General features: G+C 37.0%; 2 protein-coding genes across 3 annotated transcripts; one reads left to right on the top strand and one right to left on the bottom strand.

The window, feature by feature from the left end:
- Nucleotides 1–3,945: 3,945 nt before the first annotated feature.
- LOC113281803 (2-hydroxy-6-oxononadienedioate/2-hydroxy-6-oxononatrienedioate hydrolase 2-like) lies at nt 3,946–6,964 on the top strand. Its single transcript, XM_026530665.1, has 10 exons — nt 3,946–4,397; nt 4,950–5,044; nt 5,133–5,230; nt 5,328–5,377; nt 5,493–5,588; nt 5,793–5,882; nt 6,061–6,153; nt 6,286–6,381; nt 6,489–6,554; nt 6,699–6,964. The coding sequence occupies exons 1-10, from the start codon at nt 4,221–4,223 to the stop codon at nt 6,849–6,851; spliced, it is 1,014 nt and encodes a 337-aa protein (XP_026386450.1). The 5' UTR covers nt 3,946–4,220; the 3' UTR covers nt 6,852–6,964.
- A 1,515-nt stretch (nt 6,965–8,479) lies between these two features.
- LOC113281801 lies at nt 8,480–12,233 on the bottom strand. Of its 2 annotated transcripts, none has more exons than XM_026530662.1 (2): nt 11,059–12,233; nt 8,480–8,886 (listed from the first exon to the last, which is right to left on the bottom strand). In XM_026530662.1, the coding sequence occupies exon 1, from the start codon at nt 11,857–11,859 to the stop codon at nt 11,062–11,064; it is 798 nt and encodes a 265-aa protein (XP_026386447.1). In that variant the 5' UTR covers nt 11,860–12,233; the 3' UTR covers nt 8,480–8,886; nt 11,059–11,061. The 2 variants fall into 2 exon arrangements, with proteins under 2 accessions (XP_026386447.1, XP_026386448.1); XM_026530663.1 differs by lacking the exon at nt 8,480–8,886 and adding an exon at nt 8,896–9,330.
- Nucleotides 12,234–23,079: the final 10,846 nt, after the last annotated feature.

Raw genomic sequence — 23,079 nt, 5'->3', positions numbered from 1 at the left:
TAAACCGATTATGAATCTTAGGTTTCCGTAGAAAATCGATTATGAATCTTAGGTTTAGTCACTGATTTTGCATAAATTAGGTTTCGTCATTGATTTCATACTTAGGTTTCTGTGGTTTCATAATCGATTTTTTTTGTTCAATGGTTTCTTTGATGAAACCAAAATTAGTTTCCATCATTTTCATCAACATATGGTTTTATCATTTTGATGGACTGGTATTGCATATGAAGGCATTGATGCAGAATATAATCTGCTCTTTTTGATGAAACCACTTTTGGTTTCATCATTTACCAATAGTTAAATTGGTTCCACTATAACTGTTAGCAAGTTGATTAGTTCCACTATAACTATTAGCAACTTTTAGTTAGATATGTGCCTGCGTCAGTGTGCTTTTGAATATCTGGTCTATCTTTTTATTGGTCGAACGTCGTATATCCATTGACACTTGACACCCCTTGATTCATGGTACATCATAATCTGTTAGCAAGTTGATTAGCTTACTTAGCTATGTGTGTGCGTCAGTGGTTTAAATGATATTAATTGGATCAAAAATGACATGGTATGCGTATTAAACTTGCACATCTGGTCAAGGTCATGGTTTCTTGTTGCATATGAAGGCATTGATGCAGAATATAATCTGCTCTTTTTGATGAAACCATTTTTGGTTTCATCATTTTGCACACCATAACTGATAATGGTTGCTAAGGTATATTCTGGTCTTTTTGATGAAACCTTTTTTAGTTTCATCCCTTTTCATTTTCTCAAATTGGTTCCACCAGAATTGTATTTGGTGATGTTTATTGTATCTGACATAACCATGAGTTTGTTTGATGTAACCATAGTTGGATACACCATTTCTACTTTGGTTTCACCATAACCATGTGTTTGTTTTATGTATTCTTTCCATAACTTGGGTGTGTTCATTTCTAGTTTTTCTGATGAAACCAAATCTGGTTACATCATTTTCAGTTATTGGCAATCCAGATTTCAGTTGTTGTTTGTTTGATGGTTTACTTTTGGTTTCACAATAGGTAAAAAAAGAGAAACAGAGTCGTATAGGGTCTCGTTGCATCATTTGTGCGCGGTAGCAGCTGAAATGTAGGCATTGATACAGAACAAATAACTGCATATGAAGGCTCTAGTATCATGTCCATTCTGGCGTTTCTTCGAGCCCTTATCTGATGGTGTATTGGAAGAAGACGAGCTTATCCATTATGATGGTTTTAAGTTCACTTGAACAAAGAAAAGATGGTATGCTCCAACATTGTTTCAGAGTAGCAAGATCAAAGGAAATGACCAAAGTTTGCATGTAAGATACTCCTTGACAACGGAGAATAATACTCGCATGTGGTGCCCCATTTAGTGTACTGTCAACTAGCCTGGAATATTGTTGTAAACTTGTAATATCCTGCTGCAAAATTATGTTTTCTTCCAAAAGATTCCAATGCTTATAATAGTTTAAAAAGGTTTAAATGGTGTATGAATGATTTCAATTATGATTGTCAACAATACTGTGTTGTGAAAGATGAATAAGAAAAGTGACAGTAAAATAATGGTGAAACAAAAGGGTTCCATCAAAAATATGATGAAACCTATTTTGGTTGCACCAAATTACAAAGGCCTGCAAAAAAATCTGACAAACTTAATACAAAAAGTTTGAAAAGACTAAAAATATAGAACTTTCTCATTTGTCTCTTCCTACATCATCTACTGTGTTGTCAAAGATGCAGAAGAAAAGTGACAGTAAAACAATGGTGAAACCAAAAAGGGTTCCATCAAAAATATGATGAAACCTATTTTGGTTTCACAAAATTATAAAACTAAAACTGAAAGTTACAAGAGGCAACCCTGCATAAGATAATGCTTCCAATAGCTCATCTGCTTTGGAGAAAGAAAAATCAGGAAAAATTGCTTGTTTTATGGAGATCCACTGGACACCTCTAGCTTCTGTGTGTAAAACACGTAGAGCAAGATAACACGGACCAAATATCCCTCCTATTCATTCCAGTCTGAACGCACTTTTCCATCCCCTGTCATGTCATTTCCGAACCAAATATCCCTCCTATTCATTAACATGTATTGGAAGACCGATATTAATTTGCAGTGGAAAAAAAGCAAAAGGCTCGAGAATCAAAATTCCTTCTATACTGCGATAAGTCTTGTGAAATTTCAAGTTAACCATCCCGAATAGTGTTATCTTGTTTCCCAGTATTAGAGCTATCATTCAGCTCCTTTATGCCACTCAAATTCACAATATGCAAGTAAGCTGCTACACAAGCCCACGGGATAAAATCCACAATTTCTCTTTCACCATTTCCTCATCCCTATGTACAATCCCACTTTTTGAAGTCTAGTTTAACCAGTTCTGGTGGATTCACAACTGTAAGTTTCTATAAAATGCAAAACTAAATTGTTTTCTAGCAAATCTATTCTAATAAACATTAACTGTGAGCAAGGAACAGTCACAATTACCTCTTTTTCCTTTGAGATTGATCACTAATAGGTACAATAATTCTACTAAACACCGTAATGCTTCATCACCATCTTGTTATCTCATATCTTGCACCTTCTTTATATTCAATGAGCACGGCTTCTTAAAGAAAAAACACCAACCATTTCGGTGGTGGACAATATTATCTGTCAGCAACGAGTTGGTTTCTTCGACAAAAACTGACAAAAATTAGCAAAAATTAGATAATACCAAAATTGGTCACCTAATCAAGATCCTCCAGTAACAACTCGAATTCAAAAATCAAAACTAGTAGATCTAAAAATCCTAATCGAAACATAACCAAAAACCCAGCAATTTACAGTTGAATCATCATTACCACCCGACACCACTACCCATAACTACGATTTGATTTCATCTAGAAGTACTTAATTAATGAAAAATAAAAAATTGAATTCGAAAGATCAACTGATACATCAAATTAACGAAAAATCATCCAATAAACAAATGAATTTGAGTATCAAGAATTAATAACCTGAATTGGCGTCCAAAATTACTGTTGATTGATCACTGAATTTGAAAACTATATACTCTAATGATGATGCGACGGAGGTGGTGTTGGTGTTACTGGAGGATTAGGACATGGTGGTGGGTTTGGGGGTGGTGTGAAAGTAGTAGTAGGAGGCGTTCCTGGTGTTGGTAGGGAAAAGGAGGAGAAAGATGTGGGTTTGGTGAACGCTAATGATCATGGTAGTGGTTTTGGTGGTGGTCGTAGTTGTAGTAGGAGGTGGTGGGGAAGGGGAAGGAGGAGGAGGTATAAGTTTTAATTTTTATAGATCGTTAATTATAAGATCGTGAACTTCATGATAATCACCGAATAAATATGCAAAGATTAGTTTAGGAGAAATACCTTATAACGCTAATTCACAGTACATCACTGATCATCTTTCTATTAACCATAATACCTTGTGGGGGTCTTGGTTTCTCCTTCTTCACCTTTTATGTTATGAATTGTAAATTCTCGAACCCAATAGTAATGGATATTGTGTTCCTTTTATAGGTAGAAGGAGGACCAAGTTCCTAGGGTTTAATACTGACATTAAATCTCGACCGTCCATCAAAGAAGAGATATTAGGAATAATAATCCCATAAAGTAAACCGAACATAAGTATAGCAATAATCTAGATCACCAAAATTATTACATGGGCCTAAGGGAATATTTTTAGTCATACAAAAATATTCTTACAAGAGGCGCTGTGGTGGTTGTTGTGTGAAAGAGAAGGATATAGAGAGACGATAAATCTAAGCATGGAGAAGGAGAAGAAAAGGGTAGGCTTGGTATTTTCAAAATAAGAAATAATCTAATTTACACATTTTTAAAATATTTGAAGTTCTTGTATCACTTTTAGGAAAAATGGAATTATTATAACTCTCAGCATGTAACTGAAGTTTATTTACTCCAAATAGTATCACCTTGGTTTTTTGTAGAGCTTAACATGTATACTAAAAGTCTAAAAAGATAACGTTATGTCACCATTCAAGTTTCTTTTAGCAAACCACCATTACTGAGTATAGTAATAGGAGTACTGCACTACAGAAAAACCTGATACAGACTTACATGTTTACTCATCTATCCATGTTATGTTTGGTAGCAGTACTTCATAACACAACAAGGCAAGAACTAGACCGTGCCTTGTTGCGATGACTCAGTGATAAAGTGAGAGAGAGGGAGAGACAAGTGAAAAGGCAGAAGTCAATCTCTCAATTTATAATGGCTACCTTACTAAAAGCTTTTTCTTCAGCTACATTGACCACAACTTGCAGAAATTCAGTGAGTTTTAGGGTGTCTGGAAGTGGGTTTCCTTCATTTTTACCTAAAGAAGTTGAGAAAATTAAAGACCCATATGCTAGAAAACTTGCTCAAAGGATTGAGAGAATACCAGTAAAGGTTAGGTTTTTCTATTTCCATTTATATCCCTTATTGTTGTTGATGATTGTTATATGGCTTTCCATTTTGGTGCATTTCTGCTTGTTTTAGTGACTTTATTTTCAGTTTTCATTATCAAATTTTGGTCTGCTTGATGCTTTGTAGATTATTTTTTTGTTTGTTGTACGAAATTGGGAAATTGGGCTTTGGTTGGATCAAATTATTTTGTAAATTTCATTGTTAAATTGGTAGCCTTAAATCCATAGCACTAGGTTCACAGCAATGTGCAAACATGATTGCTTAGCCTGTGCATGGGTTGCATAGGTTAACATTTGCCACGATACATTATGATTTAGCAAAATTGAACAACTACATATATTCACAAAAGTCTGATCAATGTAAACATCCTCTTGCTTTCAAATGGAATTCTCTGAGAAACTAATCTGCATCAGACGACGTTGATAAATTGTAGGTAGGCCATATTCATTGACGACATTAGACATTCCATTTACTGCTTCTAGTTTGTTTTGGTAACTTTGCAAGGATCCCCACTTCTCACTCCTTCTGATACAGACTAGTTTCTCAGAGAATTCAATTCTTAGTAGTTGTGTGAAGCCTTCGAAGCAGAATGAGAAACATCCACTTGTTCTTCTACATGGTTTTGACAGGTACATGCTTACTGTGTTTATACGTCATAAGTATTTTTTATTACTAAGCTTGAGAAATTCATACTATACTATCTTATGAATTCCCCAGCTCTTGTTTAGAATGGAGATATACATACCCATTGCTTGAGGAAGCTGGGATGGAGGCATGGGCAGTGGATATACTTGGTTGGGGTTTCTCTGATTTAGGTATGTTTCTTACCTCAATTTGTATAGACCAAAAAGTATTGGTTTCTATGTAGTTGTCCATTGATGTATTCAAATTTCTATATTTGATTTATATCAGGCATCCTTCCGCCATGTAATGTGACATCAAAGCGTGAGCATCTCTATCAGGTATTTTGTCGCATACTTCATATGGATTTCTGATGTTTCGTAATTTGATTCTTGTGTATTCTACGGTTGCCATCGTTTTATTCTCTAACTCGAGTTTATTGTACTTGTATCTTAGCTTTGGAAGTCATATATAGGAAGGCCAATGATATTAGTTGGACCAAGTCTTGGTGCTGCTGTTGCAATTGACTTCGCCGTAAACCATCCGGAAGCTGTAAGTACTTCTGGTTTTTGTTTTGTGAGCATATATGCGTATCTTGTGTTGCCTAAAAAGCTTATAGAAAATCATTCACAATTAACGTGTAATTGTGCATGCCATAATAGTAGGAGGGCTCCAAAATGTTTTTTGCATTGTACTAGGGATGTTGCTAAACTTTGGGATAACGCTTTTGTTTTTCTTGGCCAATTTAATCTGAAGGTTGAGAAACTGGTGTTAATTGATGCAAGTGTCTATACAGAAGGCACGGGGAAGTTATCAACATTGCCTAAAATTATAGCATATGCTGGGGTGAGTGTGCAAATTCTCACACGGCCTAATGTTTCTTAAGTAGATAATATATAAACACTCTAATGGTATTCGTCATGACAAGTTTACATCAATGTTCCATAATTATTTGCTTGGGATTTACTTCGATCCATATAGTTCCATCAAGAAACCTAAAACGTGTGACACTCTCTTGGATCAGGTCTCCGTGTTGAAAAGTGTTCCTTTACGCTTGTATGCAAATTATCTTTGCTTTGATGGAATTTCGTTTAATTGCGCCATCGACTGGACTAGTGTGAGCATCTAGCTTTCCTTTACTTCCCCATATGCTATGTGTTGGACATTTGTCTAACTAAGTTTGTTTCTAGGTATGTCTCTAAGGAATGTATTCGGACTAATAATCTTATATGCTTGTGGTCAAATTCAGATTGGCCGTTTACACTGCTTATTTCCTTGGTGGGAAGATGCAACAGTTGACTTTATGATCAGTGGGGGATATAATGTTTGTCAACAGATACAACAGGTGAGATCACACTACAAATCTACAACTTCACAATGAATGAAACGCAGACTGATTAGGTTATGGCGAAATCTGTTCTGATATATGATATCCCTACTTCTGCAAAACAGATGAAACAGGAAACACTCATCATATGGGGTGAGAATGACCAAATCATCAGCAACACACTGGCCATGGTTAGTTCATTTTATGTTCTGTGCTCATCATTCTTTTTTGTCAAAGCTTTCTCCTTCTGTAAGCATCCACTGCCATATTATATCACTAAGCAAATCTTGTATTGCATTATCATAAGACAAAAACCATTTGTTGTGTATATGCAGAGACTAAATACTGAACTGCAAAACTCATCTTTGCATCAAATCCCAAATGCCGGTCATCTCCCTCATGTAGAAAAACCGGATTCAGTTTCCAAGTTGATCGCCAACTTCGTCCAAGAATGTAAGATCACAGAAAAAATATCTGTTTACAAATAGGTTATGTGAAACAATATGGGCTCTACACTATTGTTTTCTGTAATATATTTGTAACTTTTAAACACTAACTCTTTTTTTTTTTAAATACAACTTATGCAGCTTTTATGAGTTAAGTATGTGGTGGTATGGTATGTCATATCTGGTTGTTTGCAAGATCCACCTTTTGGCTCTCTGTGACTCAAAAGGGCGGGTTAAGCTTTGTTCTATAGGTAAAAAGCCTTGATCAGCTGTGCTAAACCAAAGAAAAGGATGTAGTATTTAGAACTTCCTGAAGTCAATTGGGTCAAACATGCTGACAAGAAAATATAAGTAAGAAAGTGATGGCTGAAGAGTGATGATTTTATGCTTCTGGTGAATCTATAATTTAAGCCGAGATGGACCCAGGAATCCACTCCACAGTCGATTTCTGCCACACTTCATTATTAATCCGAAACCGTCTCTGTCTACTAACCTAATGCCAACCCCATGAAGTTGAATGCGACCAACTTAGCTTTTCACATTACACCAGCTAAGAGGCAGAGATACTGAGGCATGGCAGGCCTGCCACTGAAGAAGAAAAAAACGCAACAGGTGCAGCAAAATTATGGTTTTATACGTCAGCTTAAATGATTATGCTTTTGAGCTTAGTCAAAAATTTGGGGAAATGTACATTTTCCACCTTTTGGCTGGAGTCCCATAACCAAAGTTCAGCAACTTACAAGTCTCAAAAAAAATCACTTGGGCGGCCTTTCTTCGGCGGTTTTGACATATTTAGGGTTTTTAATTAATAAAACTAATATGGACCCGTTTTTAGAGTTTTAAATAAATAAAAAAGCTAAAAAAATGTTTGAGAGGCAGATCTTTAGCCGTTTAAGGTGTTTTTTCCCTAAGAGGCTGATTTTCAGCCACTTAGTGTCACTTTCGCCCACTCATTCATTCCAATGAGTGTATGAATGATTTTTGATGAATGAGTTGGTGTTCTCACTCCATAGTAGCACCTAATTAGATCAAATCCAGTGAGACTCGTTCATATTGAATGAAAACTCTCATTCCATAGCCCTTGCTTTAACTAGCATTTGCAAGAGACCAGACCAGAGGAGTGTCTGGTTCCACCAAAGATTGAAAGAGCATATACCAAAAAACATGACTTGGAATTGACAAGACTATATTAAATTAATCAGAAAATGTTAACGAAAGGAGACATAATACGTCTAAAATCTTGCTTTACCAAGTTGGTGGATGGATTTCTCCCAATAAAAAAAAAGGGTTGTTGGTGCTTCATTTTCTCTTGATCATCCATCCAATCTTACAGCCAAAGAACTCCACTACAGTGCCCAGAACGGCACTATAACAACAACATTGTACACATCTCAGTCGGTTGTTTAACAATTTGACTATTTTGGTGAATACTTTAGCCATACTTTTTGTCCAGTATTTTGTTGCAAGCAATGCAAATCAAACTGGACTGGAGACCCAAAGTTTCCCAATAAAGTCTAGGAAGAAAATCCAAAAAGAAAAGAATAAATTTGGTGCACCCAAAATATTCTCAGTAAATAAGAATGGATGATAAAACTACATGCTCTACACACATACAGAGAAGAGAAATTGAGAAGCAACAGAGAGAAAAGAACATACAGAGGCAGACAAAGTTTTGTTTGGGAAATGTCAGTCCAATAGATGATGCTGAATCACTTTTACACAAAACCCAAATTATCAAAATTCAGACCTACTAATTGTTCTGACTTGAATGCTAATCTCATCTCAGCCATACATTAATTATGAAAGCATATCGTACGTATATAGAAACTATATTTAGCAATGCAATAAGCAGTTCGACTTGCTTGGTTTTCGAGACAGCCATTAAAGACCCAAAATTGAGACAAAAAAAAAGGTTCAGCATCCTTAAAAGATTTGAGTCATCCCATGTGTACTAAAAGTAGAACTCATAGCGTCTAATATGACCTGAGATAGATTCATATGGAAGATGATCCACTCCACAGCTTTATGCAATATTACAGCTTTTGCCTTCTCCTCCTTGGTCCTTGTTGACATTCTCCTGCACAAATTTATAAAATTAGACCCATGCCTGCGAAGTTCTATTAAAATCGTATATGCAAGTACTTTTAGAATAAAGAAATGCAAGAAACCTAGTCCACACTATTATAGGTAAGACAATGTTCTGCAGATAACGTCAATGTCCGAGTTACCAATCTTCATTATCTACTTCAGAATTCAACTATACCCTCTTATGATGAAAACGAGAAAAAATATACACCGATGCCATTGTTGTCAGGCTCGATGATATCCCCAGAAACTCATGAGTTAAAAATTGATGGAAATTGGAATTTAACTTGCCCAAAGTTATGGAAGATTGATACAACTGGTTACATCCTTGCAGGTTGAGATTCGTATCCCACTAAGCGTGTACTGTTGCCACTTAATTTGTATTCCTCAATTTCACCACCAACCGAACCACTTAACTCAAAGCTTCATTTCCTCTCTGCGTGGATAAGACAAGCATCCAAAAACTCAACGACTAGGTGAAAGATAGAATCTACGATACCTGATAAGGTTCTAGTTCTAATTTAACATCAAACATGAACAAACCTGTTGGAGAGTTCTGAAATTCGTCTTTCTATAGGCTCATCGCCTAGCTAATACAGATTCATGCTCTAAGTTTTAGTTAAGGTAAATCACTGGCCAAACACTATAACAAGATACATGGATGTTTACTAATCCTTCCTAATGGCATATTTGTATGTGTAATGCAAAGAAACACAAACATTAGTCTGAACTTCAAAGCGGTTCAGTAGCTTTTCAATGCAGATGATGGTAATGTAGCATTGTTTGGCTTGGTTGTAATTAACGACAAAGTTAAAACGTAAATCATGATCCCTAAGATGCTATCACATAGATTTCGACCAACTTGACACTATTGTTCTTATGAAATTTATTGATAAATGATGAGAAACTTAAGTGTTGTTTCCTATCCAGACTTCCTATTTTATTGTCATGTAAGTGATTGAACCTTAACATAAAGCGCGGAGGTTCAAATTTGGTTCGTTAAATTATTTATTAATCATGCTAAGAAGTAAAGAGCATACAGATACCCTCCTACTTCTGAGAAAGCTTACTTTCCACAAATTTGCTTACAATTACTTATACAACTACAATGTATTAGATCAAAACAAGTTACTAAAGTATGCATAACATTCTCAGACTGCAATTAGATCAAGAGACCAACAAAATGTGCAATTATAAATCAGTATAGAAGCTGTAGCTTAACTAAAAGAAAGAAAAAAAACTGCCATAAAGATGAGATGATGACATAAAAATAGACTGACAGTAATGTTAGGTATGGGTATCTGCATTATATCGTATGACATTGAATTAGCTAACAACAGAATGTTAGGTATGGGTATATACATTATACCATATTTATTGGGTATCTATTACCAATAAATAGAGTTATCAAAATACCAAAAGGCGAGCATCGATTTCCTATCAAGTCTTTTATGACGGAAAAAGGTTATTGAAAAAGGACAGACTAGTGCAGCAAAGAAGCAAAGCAATACAGTCCTTCCAAACACTCGGCCTAGAGGGAAGACACCTTAATCCACTACACAACAGTCAATACAACTCGGCAAGCTATCCAAAACCGAACTAAGGACACAACCTACGAACATTTCCTGGCTGTTGTTCCTTTCCCTAGACCTAACTTAACGTTACTGCGCATCTAGTTTTACATATAAAATCAGACAAAGGATGAGATGTATACCAACAAACTCTCTGACCTTACCATCTATTTCGACAAAATTGGAACCCCTCGTTCTTTTATCATTATCACCTAATTGTCAAAATCATCAACTTATTCTCTTACTGCAGCTTGAGTAGTTTTAAGCTTCAATGAAGCTTCACCAGGAATTGAACCTCAGAACTGAGAGCAATTTTCACTTTTTTTTTCTTCTTCTAGTTCTAAAGCATCTTTGACGAATCCAACAATGCAATATGATTGCTTATAACACTAATATTGCATATTAGTACAGGTTACATATTTTAACACTTATATTAGTCAACAGTGAACCAATATAAGAGGAAAATAACATGGACTATATCGACTGGTTCTATGGGTTACTTGCCCAACATTACAGGTTTGTATATCATTCAGTAAGGAAGGGAACAAAAGGCAAGAAAGAAATGTAATGAGACAGAAAGAAAGACGTTTTACCTGTTAAAAATCAGGGGTTGGGAGTCTGACCAGTGTTGCAACATATGGTTGCACATTAGTTATTGCGAGATCTTGAATGACACTAACACGGTCTACAGGTTCATATGGCACTGGAAATGCTTGTCTAAATAATGTACTTGTATCGATCAGGAAAAACTCTTGGTCTTCTTCCAAATCTTCCTCCATATTCGCAAGTGTTATAAAATTGTGAAGACGCATTCTAATTGGAAGGAAATGCCTTAAATCGGTCCTGTATGTGTGAATGGTCCGAAGTATACCCCAACCATTTTCCATTCCAACAATATCAATTCTTTCACCATGATGACTGCGATAAACACATAGTCTGCCATCATAAGTCCCGACTACATGCCTTGACTCTTGTTGTGCCGGATCTCTCAAACTATGTGGTGCCCCTAATTCAATTAACCCGTTACTAGCAATATCAAATCTCAGAATAATTGTTTCTTGATCAGCTTGAATGGTTGGAATAGCTATCCAGTAAAAGAATCCGTTCAAGAATACCCCATCAGGCATATAATCTTGCCACGGATCTGGAAAGGCATAAGAAATTGGATTCCATGTAGTTAGAGTCCTTGTGCTGGGTTGATAGACCGAGACCAACGAGGTATTCTGTCCATGAACATGAACAATGCTCACTAGCATGTAATCGTCTCGTTCAGAATCATAAGCAAAAACAAATGAGAAACTAACATTTACGTTCCCTACAAAGGGTGGAGTTGGTGGAGGTTGAATTTCCCAAAAATAAACCAATGCAGGGGTTCCAAATAACGCATCTTCCATTTAACCACTTGAATACAATTAGTCCATTAATTGATGCATCATAGGATGAAAACCGTGTAAACGAGCATGACAATTACCAAGTGGAAGATTACTAACCAAATCACCCGTGGTAGGGTTGTACTCAATCGTTCTGAAGTGTCTATCATCATCCAGTAGAAGTAAAGAAGATGATGTTGTGAGGTTAGAAGCATTTCCTCTTTGGAGCTCAATAAACCAAGGATTTTGATGTAGTGTTCTCCATTCTCTGCAAACTAACCTCAATCTCATAATTTCCCTTGCTGGTAACCAACTGATGATACGTGTAACTAAATCAAATGTGAAGTTGTCTGGAGCCTGAACTACTACAACATCTCCTCCACCATTATTTCCTCTCCCTCTCCCTCTCCCTCTCCCTCTCCCTCTCCCTCTTCCTCCTCCTCCTCCTCCTCCTCTTGGTTCATCTGCTAAACCCCTTCCTCCTCCTCCTCCTCCTCTTGGTTCAGCTGCTAAACCCCTTCCTCCTCCTCTTGGTTCAGATGCTAAACCCCTTCCTCCTCCTCTTCCTCCTCTTGGTCCAGCTGCTAAACCTCTTCCTCCTCCTCTTCTATTTATATCGAAATCACGTAACCCTCTTAAATGTCTGAGAATTATTGGGTTTCTCATTTCTAAAGTAGAAGAAGATGGATACAAGAGAGTTCTGGGGTTTTTGGTTGGAGAGAGTAACAAGAATCTGAGAAAGAAGAAGAGGGAAAACGAATTTCTAGGTTTCTGTAAAGGTGTGAGAGGAGAAAGAGTAAAGTTGGGAGAGGAGAAAGAGTAAAGCTATTTCAAAAGAACCGTTTTTTGGGACCATGGTTTTGTTTTTGGGACCATGATTTTATTTTGGGTAAAACATTAGAAGTAAATTTAGGTCACCCCTTATCTATATATTTATATTAATACCTAAATTATCCTCTTGATTAATTTTGGATAATGATTAGTTAGTGTTAATTATAATTACTGTCATGATTAATAAAATGATTAAGTTAAAGATAATTAGTGAGATTAAAAAATCAGATGATTCTTTTAAAAGAAGTAGAATTATCGAGAGAGTAAAGTTAGAGAAGATGAAGAAGGAAAACATGAAAAACAATCGATTTTACCAACCACAACCCGAGGAAGAGTATTTGGGTACCCAGGTATGCTTTAAACTTAGATAATGTTGGTTGAATTGCTCCAAATTTTCAAAAAACTGTAAATTTTTAGAGTAGATTTGGGCTTGTTCGGTTACCTTATGTGAAGAACAGGTTACCGAACTCATCTGAAACTGCAGTTCGGTTACTTTTTCCAAACACGCAGGTTACCGAACTCGCTCTTTAATGGAGGTTTTTAGTCGTTCGGTTAACAGACATGTTACCGAACTTTGTTTATAGGATTTACAGAGTAATGTTCGGTTGGTTCGCAAAATTTAACCCAACAACATATCTAACCGAACTCCACATTGTGCAATTAGTGAAGAGCTCGGTTTGTTAAGATTTTTTGCGAACAAACCGAACATAGTGGGACAAGTCCGGTTAAATTGAAACTCAACATAGTAGGCAAAATAGCACAGTTCAGTTACATTGGATTTTTTTTCTTTTTGTAATATAGGTAGAGTTCGGTTACTAGATAGTTTTAGAATTTTTTGCGAACCAACCGAACAGAGTAGGCAAAGTTCGGTTAAATCATAACTCAACATAGTGGGAAAAATAAAACAGTTCAGTTACATTTTTTTTTATATTATGGGTAGAGTATGGTTACTAATTAGTATTAGAATTTTTTGGGGACCAACCGAACACGATATATTGGTATTCAATGAGGAGTTCGGTTAAAACTATTTTTTGCGAACCAACCGAACTCAGAGTTCGGTTACGAAACTAGTTTTTTTAAAACTATTCCTAACTGAACATGCCACTTTAACTTCCATTTAAACCATATTTTGATGATTTCTACTCAATTTTCCCAATCAAAGAACCAACTAAAAAGATTGATGGGTTTTTCAATCGAACGAGGAACGTCAAGGAAAGAGAGAAGAAGAAGAGAACAATTTTTTTTTCAAAACTAAAAAATTTCGATGTCCCCTCCCATTTTTGATTTTGATTTTGGTTAATAAATTCATTTAGATTAGATGTATATGATTAGATTTATATAGTTATTAAGTTAGTTTTAATTTAAATTAAAGTAAAGGGTAAATGTGTATTTACCTAACTTTAGGACACCTCTTATAAGTATAGGGAGGTTGGCCTAATAAGACCATGGTCCCCAAAAAAAACCATGGTTCCTAAAAAATGGTTCTTTCAAAAATGAATAAATCATTTGGTATCTCTTTTCGGGTTTCTGGACGGACCTTTCTGGTCTTGTCTTCGAGCCCAACATTTATCACTTGGTTTCTAAATGGGCCTCACGATTATTAGGCTTACAAAAGTGAAGAAACCTATTTTGAGGCATACTGAATTTTTTTGAGGCATACTAAATAATACCAAAATAGGGTCACTAAATAAAAAACAACATCACCCCTTATCCACCCTTTTTGATAATGGCATAACTATCTGATGGTATTTCAAAAGTGATTGTAGTTGTAGTGGTAAAAAGGGTCTTTTCAGACTTGTGAAGGAAACAATTTTTAAATTTAAATTAAACAAGCAAATAAATAATTCAAAGCTTTAGAGAAAAATACCAAGACTGGGATTCCACCATTAACCAAATAAATAGTAAACTCTAAATAATATTCATGCAATTCTATCTTTAAAAATAATTCTAATATTTGCCTCAAATATATTTTTGAAGTAATAGTTGTAATCAAAGAGTATAAAACATCAAAAGTTTTTAAAACCCAGCATGCTTCATCAAATTAATTCACAACTATTCAATAAAAACTATTATTTCAATTCCAATTCCATGCAAATAATCCAATAATAATATTGCAAATAAATAGTAAAATTAGAATTATACCAATTAATGTGGAACAATGGCTTCCTCCGTCGCCTTGGCTAATGGGTTTAGCTCCTCATCCCGAAAACACACTCACAAGATGTATTCATGTCTAAATAAGTGTTTTTATTGATGAAAATAATTGATAATTGAAGTTTGTAACGCTGTAATAGTGTTACAGCGTCACTGTTACAAAAGGGTAAGTGCTGAAAATAATCGACACAACACAAGTGTTGTATAAAAACGACACAGCGAGTTCGCTGTTTGCACTGTTGAAGAACGACACTTCGTTACTGCTGTAATGAAGAACACTGATACTTCTGTTTAAGACTGTTAAAGAACAACTGACTCTGCGAGTCTGTTCTTCGTGTTCTTGAAGCTCTTCAATGGCAGCAGCAGCAGCACTGTCTTCTCTGTAATCGCTTCTCCTCGGCTCTCCTGGACTCTAAACTCTCTCCTAAAGGTTTCTAAAACTTTCTAAACTTTTCTTTGATGTAAACCAACACTTATATAGCCCAACAGATCCATAAATCTCGACTAAATATGCGATTATTCTTTTTCTTCTTCTCATGCAGTTGAAACGATAATCGCTTCTGTTGAGCTTTTTCACGTGATGTTGGCTATAAAATAGCTACCAAACTCTTCCATAACCTTGAATAGGACCATGTACATGTTAATCCAGCGTCAAAGTCCTCCAGAAATCTCTCAAAAATATTCTAAAAACCCAACAGAGAACACGTACTCTGTTTTCCCTTTCTTTACTTCTCACAGGTATTCCAGCCCAATTTTCCGGGTCCAATTGATTGTACTGGGCTTGTAATGTCTTCTAGAGTCCGTAGGTACCAAATATGCCCATTGAATCTCCTCCTAAGTCGCTCAAATCTCTGCTCAAAAACTGCTGTCTTTTTTTCCCGCCAATTTCTGTTTTGAATTTTGAAGATGACCTCCCCCTATCCAGTTCCGGTCTCCCTTTAGCAGATGCCTGGAAATGGGTCACCCCTTAGTAATTAGGTTACCCCACGAGCGCAAAAGCCACTTTTTAGCCAATTTCGCCGCAAAAGCTTATTTCTCCAAAAATACCTACAGGGACATAAAAAGCCATAATAAATATAAAACCGAGCACTAATAATATATATAATTGAGATTATATAAGACACAAAAATGTGCCTATCAAATACCCCCAAACTTATTATTTGCTAGTCCTCGAGCAAATCAAATAGAAAATAAAATCCTAACTCACTTTCGCAGGCATCATCGATTGCATTTAGCGTATGCAATAAGCCTTTCCCTAGGTGGCCCTAGTGGCCGAGTTATAGTCTCGGGAGGGCTTACCAGAGATATACCCACAAAACCTGTACTCCATACCTTAGCTATCTACGCAGAACCTTGGAAGGCACTAAAGAATCTCCTTGGTTGGCATACTTATTGACTACAGGAAGAAGTACCCTGATGCGAAATTCCAATTGTTGTACACGAGTTTGCACTCAAGCATACTAAAATTCATATAAAGTGACAGAGCTCTACTCAGATAGTTGCACTATGGACATCATATTCTGAGTCAAAACTAATCACATGGATAGATCAAGAAGATGGATATAGAAAAACATATATGGTTTTGATGTTTACTAAGTGAACGGCGTTTCCCATATCTGTCTGAAGGCCTCCGCAAAAATGAACCTATCCTAATAGATTGAGATACTAGTCTGACTAATATCAACACACTGGCATATACAAGGGTACCAGTGCTCGATATCCTAACTCTAGGTCAACACAGCTGGCATATACAAGGGTTCCAATGGTCGACTTTATTTAGTTTTATTCCGTTTGGTCTAATGGTCTGGTCTCAATTTCTCTTTTTTTTTTTTTTTTTTTTTTTTATTCTTTTTTTTTTTTCTTTTTTTTTTTTTTTTTTTTTTTCTTTTTTTTTTTAATTTTTTTTTTCATGGTATCTCAATCACTCTAATTCACCCTAGCATTGGTAACAACTTGAATCGTGGCCCCACCTATCACTTAGAGAAACATAGTTTAAAAAAAAATAAAAATAGAAGTGAAAAGGACTCAACGAGATATGGTGAAACTATCATGTTATTTCTAACACCTGAGCTCTGTGCTTTTATGAATAGACTCTTTAGATGTTTCCATCTAATCAGATTGGTTCCTCAACTCCTACAACAAAATGCTTCCATCCACTTAGATTGTTAGTGCATCCTTAATAGCATAAATTTCTAGGCTCTGGAGTTTATTTATTGCAACTAAAAGCTAACAAAAAGTTTCTTCCCCACCCCCAAACTTAAATCTAACATTGTCCTCAATGTTTCGCATGAAAGAACAGTACCAAAAATATAAGTAACATGAGGAAATAGTAAAGAGAGAGTTCGGAAAGATAGTACCTGAGTGAAGTGAAACCAAAAACTGAATACAAAAATTATACAACATACAAATCGCCTCGATGGTCAATCAAGGGTAAACAGGGTCCTCCAGAGGGACCTCCTCAACATCACCTGTAGGAAAAGGCTCTAAAAAGGGCTTCAATCGCTGACCGTTAACCTTCGAAGAACTACTACCATCCGTGTCTCGATCTCAACAGCTCCATGAGGAAAAACAGTACGGACCACAAAAGGACCGGTCCACCGAGAGCGCAGTTTCCCGGGGAATAGATGCAAACGAGTGTCATACAGAAGAACTTTTTGACCTGGAGAAAATGACTTCCGTAATATGTTTCTATCATGCACAAGTTTCATTTTGTTCTTATACTCCTTCGCACTATCGTAAGCATCTATACGAATCTCGTCCAACTCATTGAGCTGGAGTTTCCTATGGGCTCCTGCCTTGTCAAGTGAAAAATTTAGCTGCTTAACAGCCCAATAAGCTCTGTGTTCTAACTCAACAGGTAAGTGACATGCCTTGCCATAAACAAGCCGATAAGGCGACATTCCAATGGGGTCTTAAACGCAGTACGGTAAGCCCATAAGGCATCAGTAAGCCTAGACGACCAGTCTTTCCGATTAGGATTAACTGTTTTCTCTAATATACGTTTTATCTCCCTATTGGAAACCTCTACCTGACCACTAGTCTGTGGATGATACGGGGTAGCTACCTTATGTGTAATACCATATTTCTTCATCAGAAGCCTAAAAGTCCCATTACAAAAGTGCGACCCTCCATCACTAATTATAGCTCGCGGTGTACCAAAACGTGTAAGTATATTATTTTTCAAGAACTCAATCACAACCTTATGGTCATTGGTTTTATACGCAACCGCCTCAATCCACTTAGAGACATAGTCTACGGTGACAAGGATGTATAGGTTACCAAAAGAATTAGGAAACGGACCCATAAAGTCAATACCCCACACATCAAAGACCTCAACAATTAAAATAGGGTTCAAGGGCATCATGTTCCTACGGGAAATGGTTCCTAATTTCTGGCATCGTTCACAAGTAACACAGTAACTGTGGGAGTCTTTAAACAACGAAGGCCAATAGAATCCACACTGCAATATCTTATCAGCAGTTTTCTTAGCACTAAAGTGACCCCCACAAGCATGATCATGACAAAAGGAAATAATACTGGACTGGTCACTCTCAGGTATACATCTCCTAATAATCTGGTCTGGACAATACTTAAACAAATAAGGATCATCCCAAAAGAAGTGCTTAACCTCAGGTAAAAATCTAGAACGATCTTGTTTACCCCAATGTTGGGGCATTCGACCAGTAACAAGATAGTTCACTATATTCGCATACCAAGGTAATTGGGTAACAAAGAACAAGTGTTCATCAGGAAAGCTATCCCTTATAGGAAGGGAATCATCTGGGGAACTAACAACTAGCCTAGACAAGTGATCTGCTACAACATTTTCGGCACCCTTTTTGTCTCTAATGTCTGGAGAAAACTCTTGCAACAACAGAATCCACCTAATTAATCTAGGTTTAGTATCCTTCTTAGACAAAAGATATTTTAAAGAAGCATGATCAGTATATATGATGATCTTAGAACCTAAGAGATAGGGTCTAAACTTGTCTAAGGAAAACACAATGGCTAATAGTTCCTTCTCGGTAGTGGTATAGTTCAACTGGGCATCATTCAGAATTTTGCTAGCATAGTAAATCACATGAAGTAACTTATTTTCTCGCTGACCTAGCACAACACCAATAGCATAATTTGAAGCATCACACATGATCTCAAAGGGTAAGTTCCAGTTGGGTGCCTGGACTATGGGGGCGGTAGTGAGTAGTGACTTAAGCTTCTCAAAAGCCTCTAAACAAGCATCATCAAAGACAAACTTAACATCTTTTGCAAGCAAATTGCAAAGAGGTCTAGACATCAAGCTAAAATCCTTAATGAAACGACGATAAAAACCAGCATGCCCTAAGAATGACCTAATATCTCTTACGTTTTTGGGACCGGTAAAGTTTTAATAAGGTCAACTTTGGCTCTATCCACCTCAATACCCTTTGAAGATACGATATTACATAGAACAATTCCTGAACGAACCATAAAGTGACATTTCTCCCAATTAAGCACTAAATTCTTTTCCTTACACCTAGTCAAAACTAATGACAAATGATGCAAGCACTCATCGAAAGACGAACCAAACACTGAAAAATCATCCATAAAGACCTCCAAAAACCGTTCTACCATGTCGGAAAATATGCTCATCATGCAACGCTGAAAAGTCGCAGGGGCATTACATAGCCCGAAAGGCATGCGTATATACGCAAAGGTACCAAAGGGACAGGTAAAAGTGGTTTTCTCCTGGTCTTCTGGGGCAATAACGATCTGATTATATCCATAGTAGCCATCTAAAAAGCAGTAGTGACTATGTCCAACTAATCTCTCTAGCATCTGGTCGATGAATGGAAGGGGAAAGTGGTCCTTCCTAGTGACCTTGTTCAATTTCCTATAGTCAATACAAACACGCCAACTCGTGGTCACTCGGGTCGGGATTAACTCATTGTTATCATTCTGGACTACAGTAATACCAGATTTCTTGGGAACAACCTGAACGGGGCTGACCCACTTACTGTCTGAAATAGGGTAGATAATGCATGCATCTAATAGCTTAAGAACCTCAGTTCGAACTACTTCTTTCATATTGGGGTTTAGTCGACGTTGCATATCCCTAGAAGGTTTGGTGTCTTCCTCTAAATAGATCTGATGCATACAAACAGTAGGACTTATACCCTTAATGTCTGCTATGGTCCACCCTAAAGCTTCCTTGTTGTTTTGAAGGACGGTTACTAGCCTACTTTCCTGATCTCTATCCAAGTCGGAAGAAACAATCACAGGTAAAGTCTCAGACGGGCCTAAAAACACATACTTCAGGGTATCTGGCAATGGTTTTAGGTCCAACTTAGGAGGCTCTTCTAAAGAAGGAACTAGGGTAGACTTAGAAACTGGTAGTGGTTCGAACTTAGGTTTCCATCCATTACTAGTATCTAACAAAGGGGTTGAATCTAACAAAGCATTCACCTCATTAATCACATTATTATCATCAAAATCAATCCCAAAGTGAGCTAGGCATTTCTCTAATGGATCTTCTAACAAAGTGTTTGGTAATGACTCCTCGACTAATGTTCCTATCATGTTCACCTCTTTTATATTCGAGTCATCTAGTTCAGAGGGTAGCTTACTAATATTAAAAATGTTCAGCTCAATAGTCATATTATCAAAAGACAAATTCATAATACCATTTCGACAGTTAATGATCGCATTGGATGTAGCCAAAAACGGACGACCTAAAATCACTGGTATTTGGTTCTCTGGGTCAGGGACAGGTTGGGTATATCTAGGATAACAAAATCCACTGGATAAATAAACTTGTCAACCTCTATGAGAACATCCTCGATCACACCACGAGGAATTTTAACGGACCTATCAGCTAACTGAAGTGTCATCTTTGTAGGTTTCATCTCACCAAGTCCTAGCTTAAGGTACACATGATATGGAAGTAAATTCACACTGGATCCTAAGTCAAGCAAAGATTTCTCAACACGGTACTTACCTATTGTACAAGCAATGGTAGGGGAACCTGGGTCTTTATACTTAGGAGTAGTGGTATTCTGAATAATAGAACTCACATGACTAGCTATGAAGGCTTTCTTCTGGACACTGAGCTTACGCTTTCGCGTACACAAGTCCTTAAGGAACTTGGCATAAGAGGGAATCTGCCTAATTGCATCTAATAATGGAAGGTTGATATTAACCTGCTTAAAAACCTCCAATATATCATTAAAGTTGGACTCCCTCTTAGTCGGAACTAGCAGCTGTGGGAATGGGGCTCTGGGAACAAAGTCGGGCTCAACAGGACCCTCATTGGTCTCTTTGGAGACTCTATCAGTCTCCTCATTTTCTGGATCAGCAGGGTGAACTACAGCATGTTCACTATCAGTCATGGCAACCTTGTTGTCAACCTTCTTTCCACTCCTCAGGGTTGTGACAGCATTCACATGATTGTACGATTTCTCTCCTCTAGGGTTAGGATCAGTATGACTAGGGAACCTTCCTTCTTCTCTCTCATTTATAAACTTAGCTATTTGGCCGACTTGAAGCTCTAATTTAGCAAAAGACTGGGCACTATTCTTAAAATTCTGTTTGGTTTCCTCTTGAAAATTACCCTGGATTTTTACTAACATTTCCTGGATTTGTGATAGCATCTCCTGGCTCTTCCTTAATATACTAAGGGTTTCCTCTAAGCTAGCTATTCTATTCTCAGATGGGTTCTGGGTCTGACCTGAAGAGTTCTTAGTATAACCAAAACCTGGGGGAGGCTGAGAATTACTAGACTGGCCTTGATTCTGGCCCTTAGACCAAGAGAAATTAGGATGGTTTCTCCAACCAGGGTTGTAGGTCTCTGAGTAGGGGTCAAACTTCTGACGGTTTTCAAACCTAGCATTGTTATAGACAGCATGAGCTTGCTCTTCACTAACCTGACCTTCCCAGAATGAGTTATCGGGCTCTATTCCACAACTAGAGACTTGGGCGGCTCTATTAGGTTCAACAAGGGACCTATTTTTAGGTTGATTCAATTCCAAAGCTTCTAACCTTCTGGACAAAGCAGCAAACTTAGCATCTGACGCAAAACTCGTATCTACCATATTGGTGCTACTTCTATTGACCAAGAGTCTTTTAGGGGGTTCAACACAAGATTCCCACAGTTGGGATTTTTCAGCGATAGCTCCTAAGAAGGTAAAAGCATCATCAACATTTTTACTAGTGAACTCACCAGCGCACATAGATTCGACCATAGCTTTGGTCGAATAGTCCAAACCATTATAAATAATCTCTACAAGTTTCATCTTATCAAATCCATGGTGAGGACACTGGGATAGAAGATCATTGAATCTCTCTAAAAATCTATAAAGAGACTCTCCCTCTTGTTGCACACTAGTACTAATGTTCTGCCTAACAGCTGCAGTTTTATACTTAAGGTAGAACTTCATATAGAAGGCAGCGATAAGTTCCTGCCATGTTTCTATGGATTCAGACGGTAGGTTGTTCATCCAGGTCTTGGCTTTGTCTCTCAAAGAAAAGGGAAACATCTTAAGTTTCAAGACTTCATCGGTAAGGTCCTTTATCCTAATTGTTTCACAAATATCCTCAAAGTCCCTAATATGAAAATAAGGGTTCTCATCATCTTTTCCTAAGAATATAGGGATCATCTGAAGAATACTAGGTTTTATCTCAAAATTAGCCGTAGTGGCTGGCAATTTAATGCATGAAGCTCGGTTGGTCCTAGTTGGGAACATGTAATCTTTCAAAGTTGCCATCATTGGAACAACTGGAGTACTAGGGGTACTTTTATCACTCAGAGATAAATTCTCAAAACTGAAGTTTCCAAAAACAGGGCTCTCAAAAGAAGAATCTTCGAGCTCCCTGCTTAAATCAGAAGAACTACTAGGTTTTTCTCTAATCAATCGACCTAGAGTATCTCTTTTCCAAGCCCTATTAACAAAATCGTGCATACACTAAAAAGAATTCAAAAAGAAATAAAAATCCTAACAGGAAGGTTCTAGCAATCACACAGCAGGCTGACTCGACTTTACCACAGCAAACCTAAAGATTTCTAACAAACAACAAGCATGATGGCTCCACTTAGATTGTTTCTAGACCAGCTTCTAATCCTTCGAAAGGGAATTCGTTACAATTTAAGCAAACCCCTATGGAATCAATCCGAGTTAAAGTAAGTTGAATAGAGGCGAGGGAAGCTCAGTGGAGCTTTGATACCCAAAACCTCACCGATCCAATGCGGCGCAGTCACGCATTCAACTCGCAGAAACCGTCAAGAAC

This window comes from Papaver somniferum, chromosome 5 (genome assembly GCF_003573695.1).
Source record: "Papaver somniferum cultivar HN1 chromosome 5, ASM357369v1, whole genome shotgun sequence".
Taxonomy (NCBI): Eukaryota; Viridiplantae; Streptophyta; class Magnoliopsida; order Ranunculales; family Papaveraceae; genus Papaver; species Papaver somniferum.
Note: the sequence above shows the minus strand (reverse complement) of the source record. Positions and strands in the feature narration are given on the sequence as shown.

Excerpts from the sequence above, each read along its gene's own strand:
- LOC113281803 (XM_026530665.1), top strand. The coding sequence starts at position 4,221 with ATGGCTACCTTACTAAAAGCTTTTTCTTCAGCTACATTGACCACAACT. Across the intron at positions 4,398-4,949 it reads TTGAGAGAATACCAGTAAAG|ACTAGTTTCTCAGAGAATTC; the intron begins GTTAGGTTTTTC and ends CTTCTGATACAG. Across the intron at positions 5,231-5,327 it reads TTGGGGTTTCTCTGATTTAG|GCATCCTTCCGCCATGTAAT; the intron begins GTATGTTTCTTA and ends GATTTATATCAG.
- LOC113281801 (XM_026530662.1), bottom strand. The coding sequence starts at position 11,859 with ATGGAAGATGCGTTATTTGGAACCCCTGCATTGGTTTATTTTTGGGAA.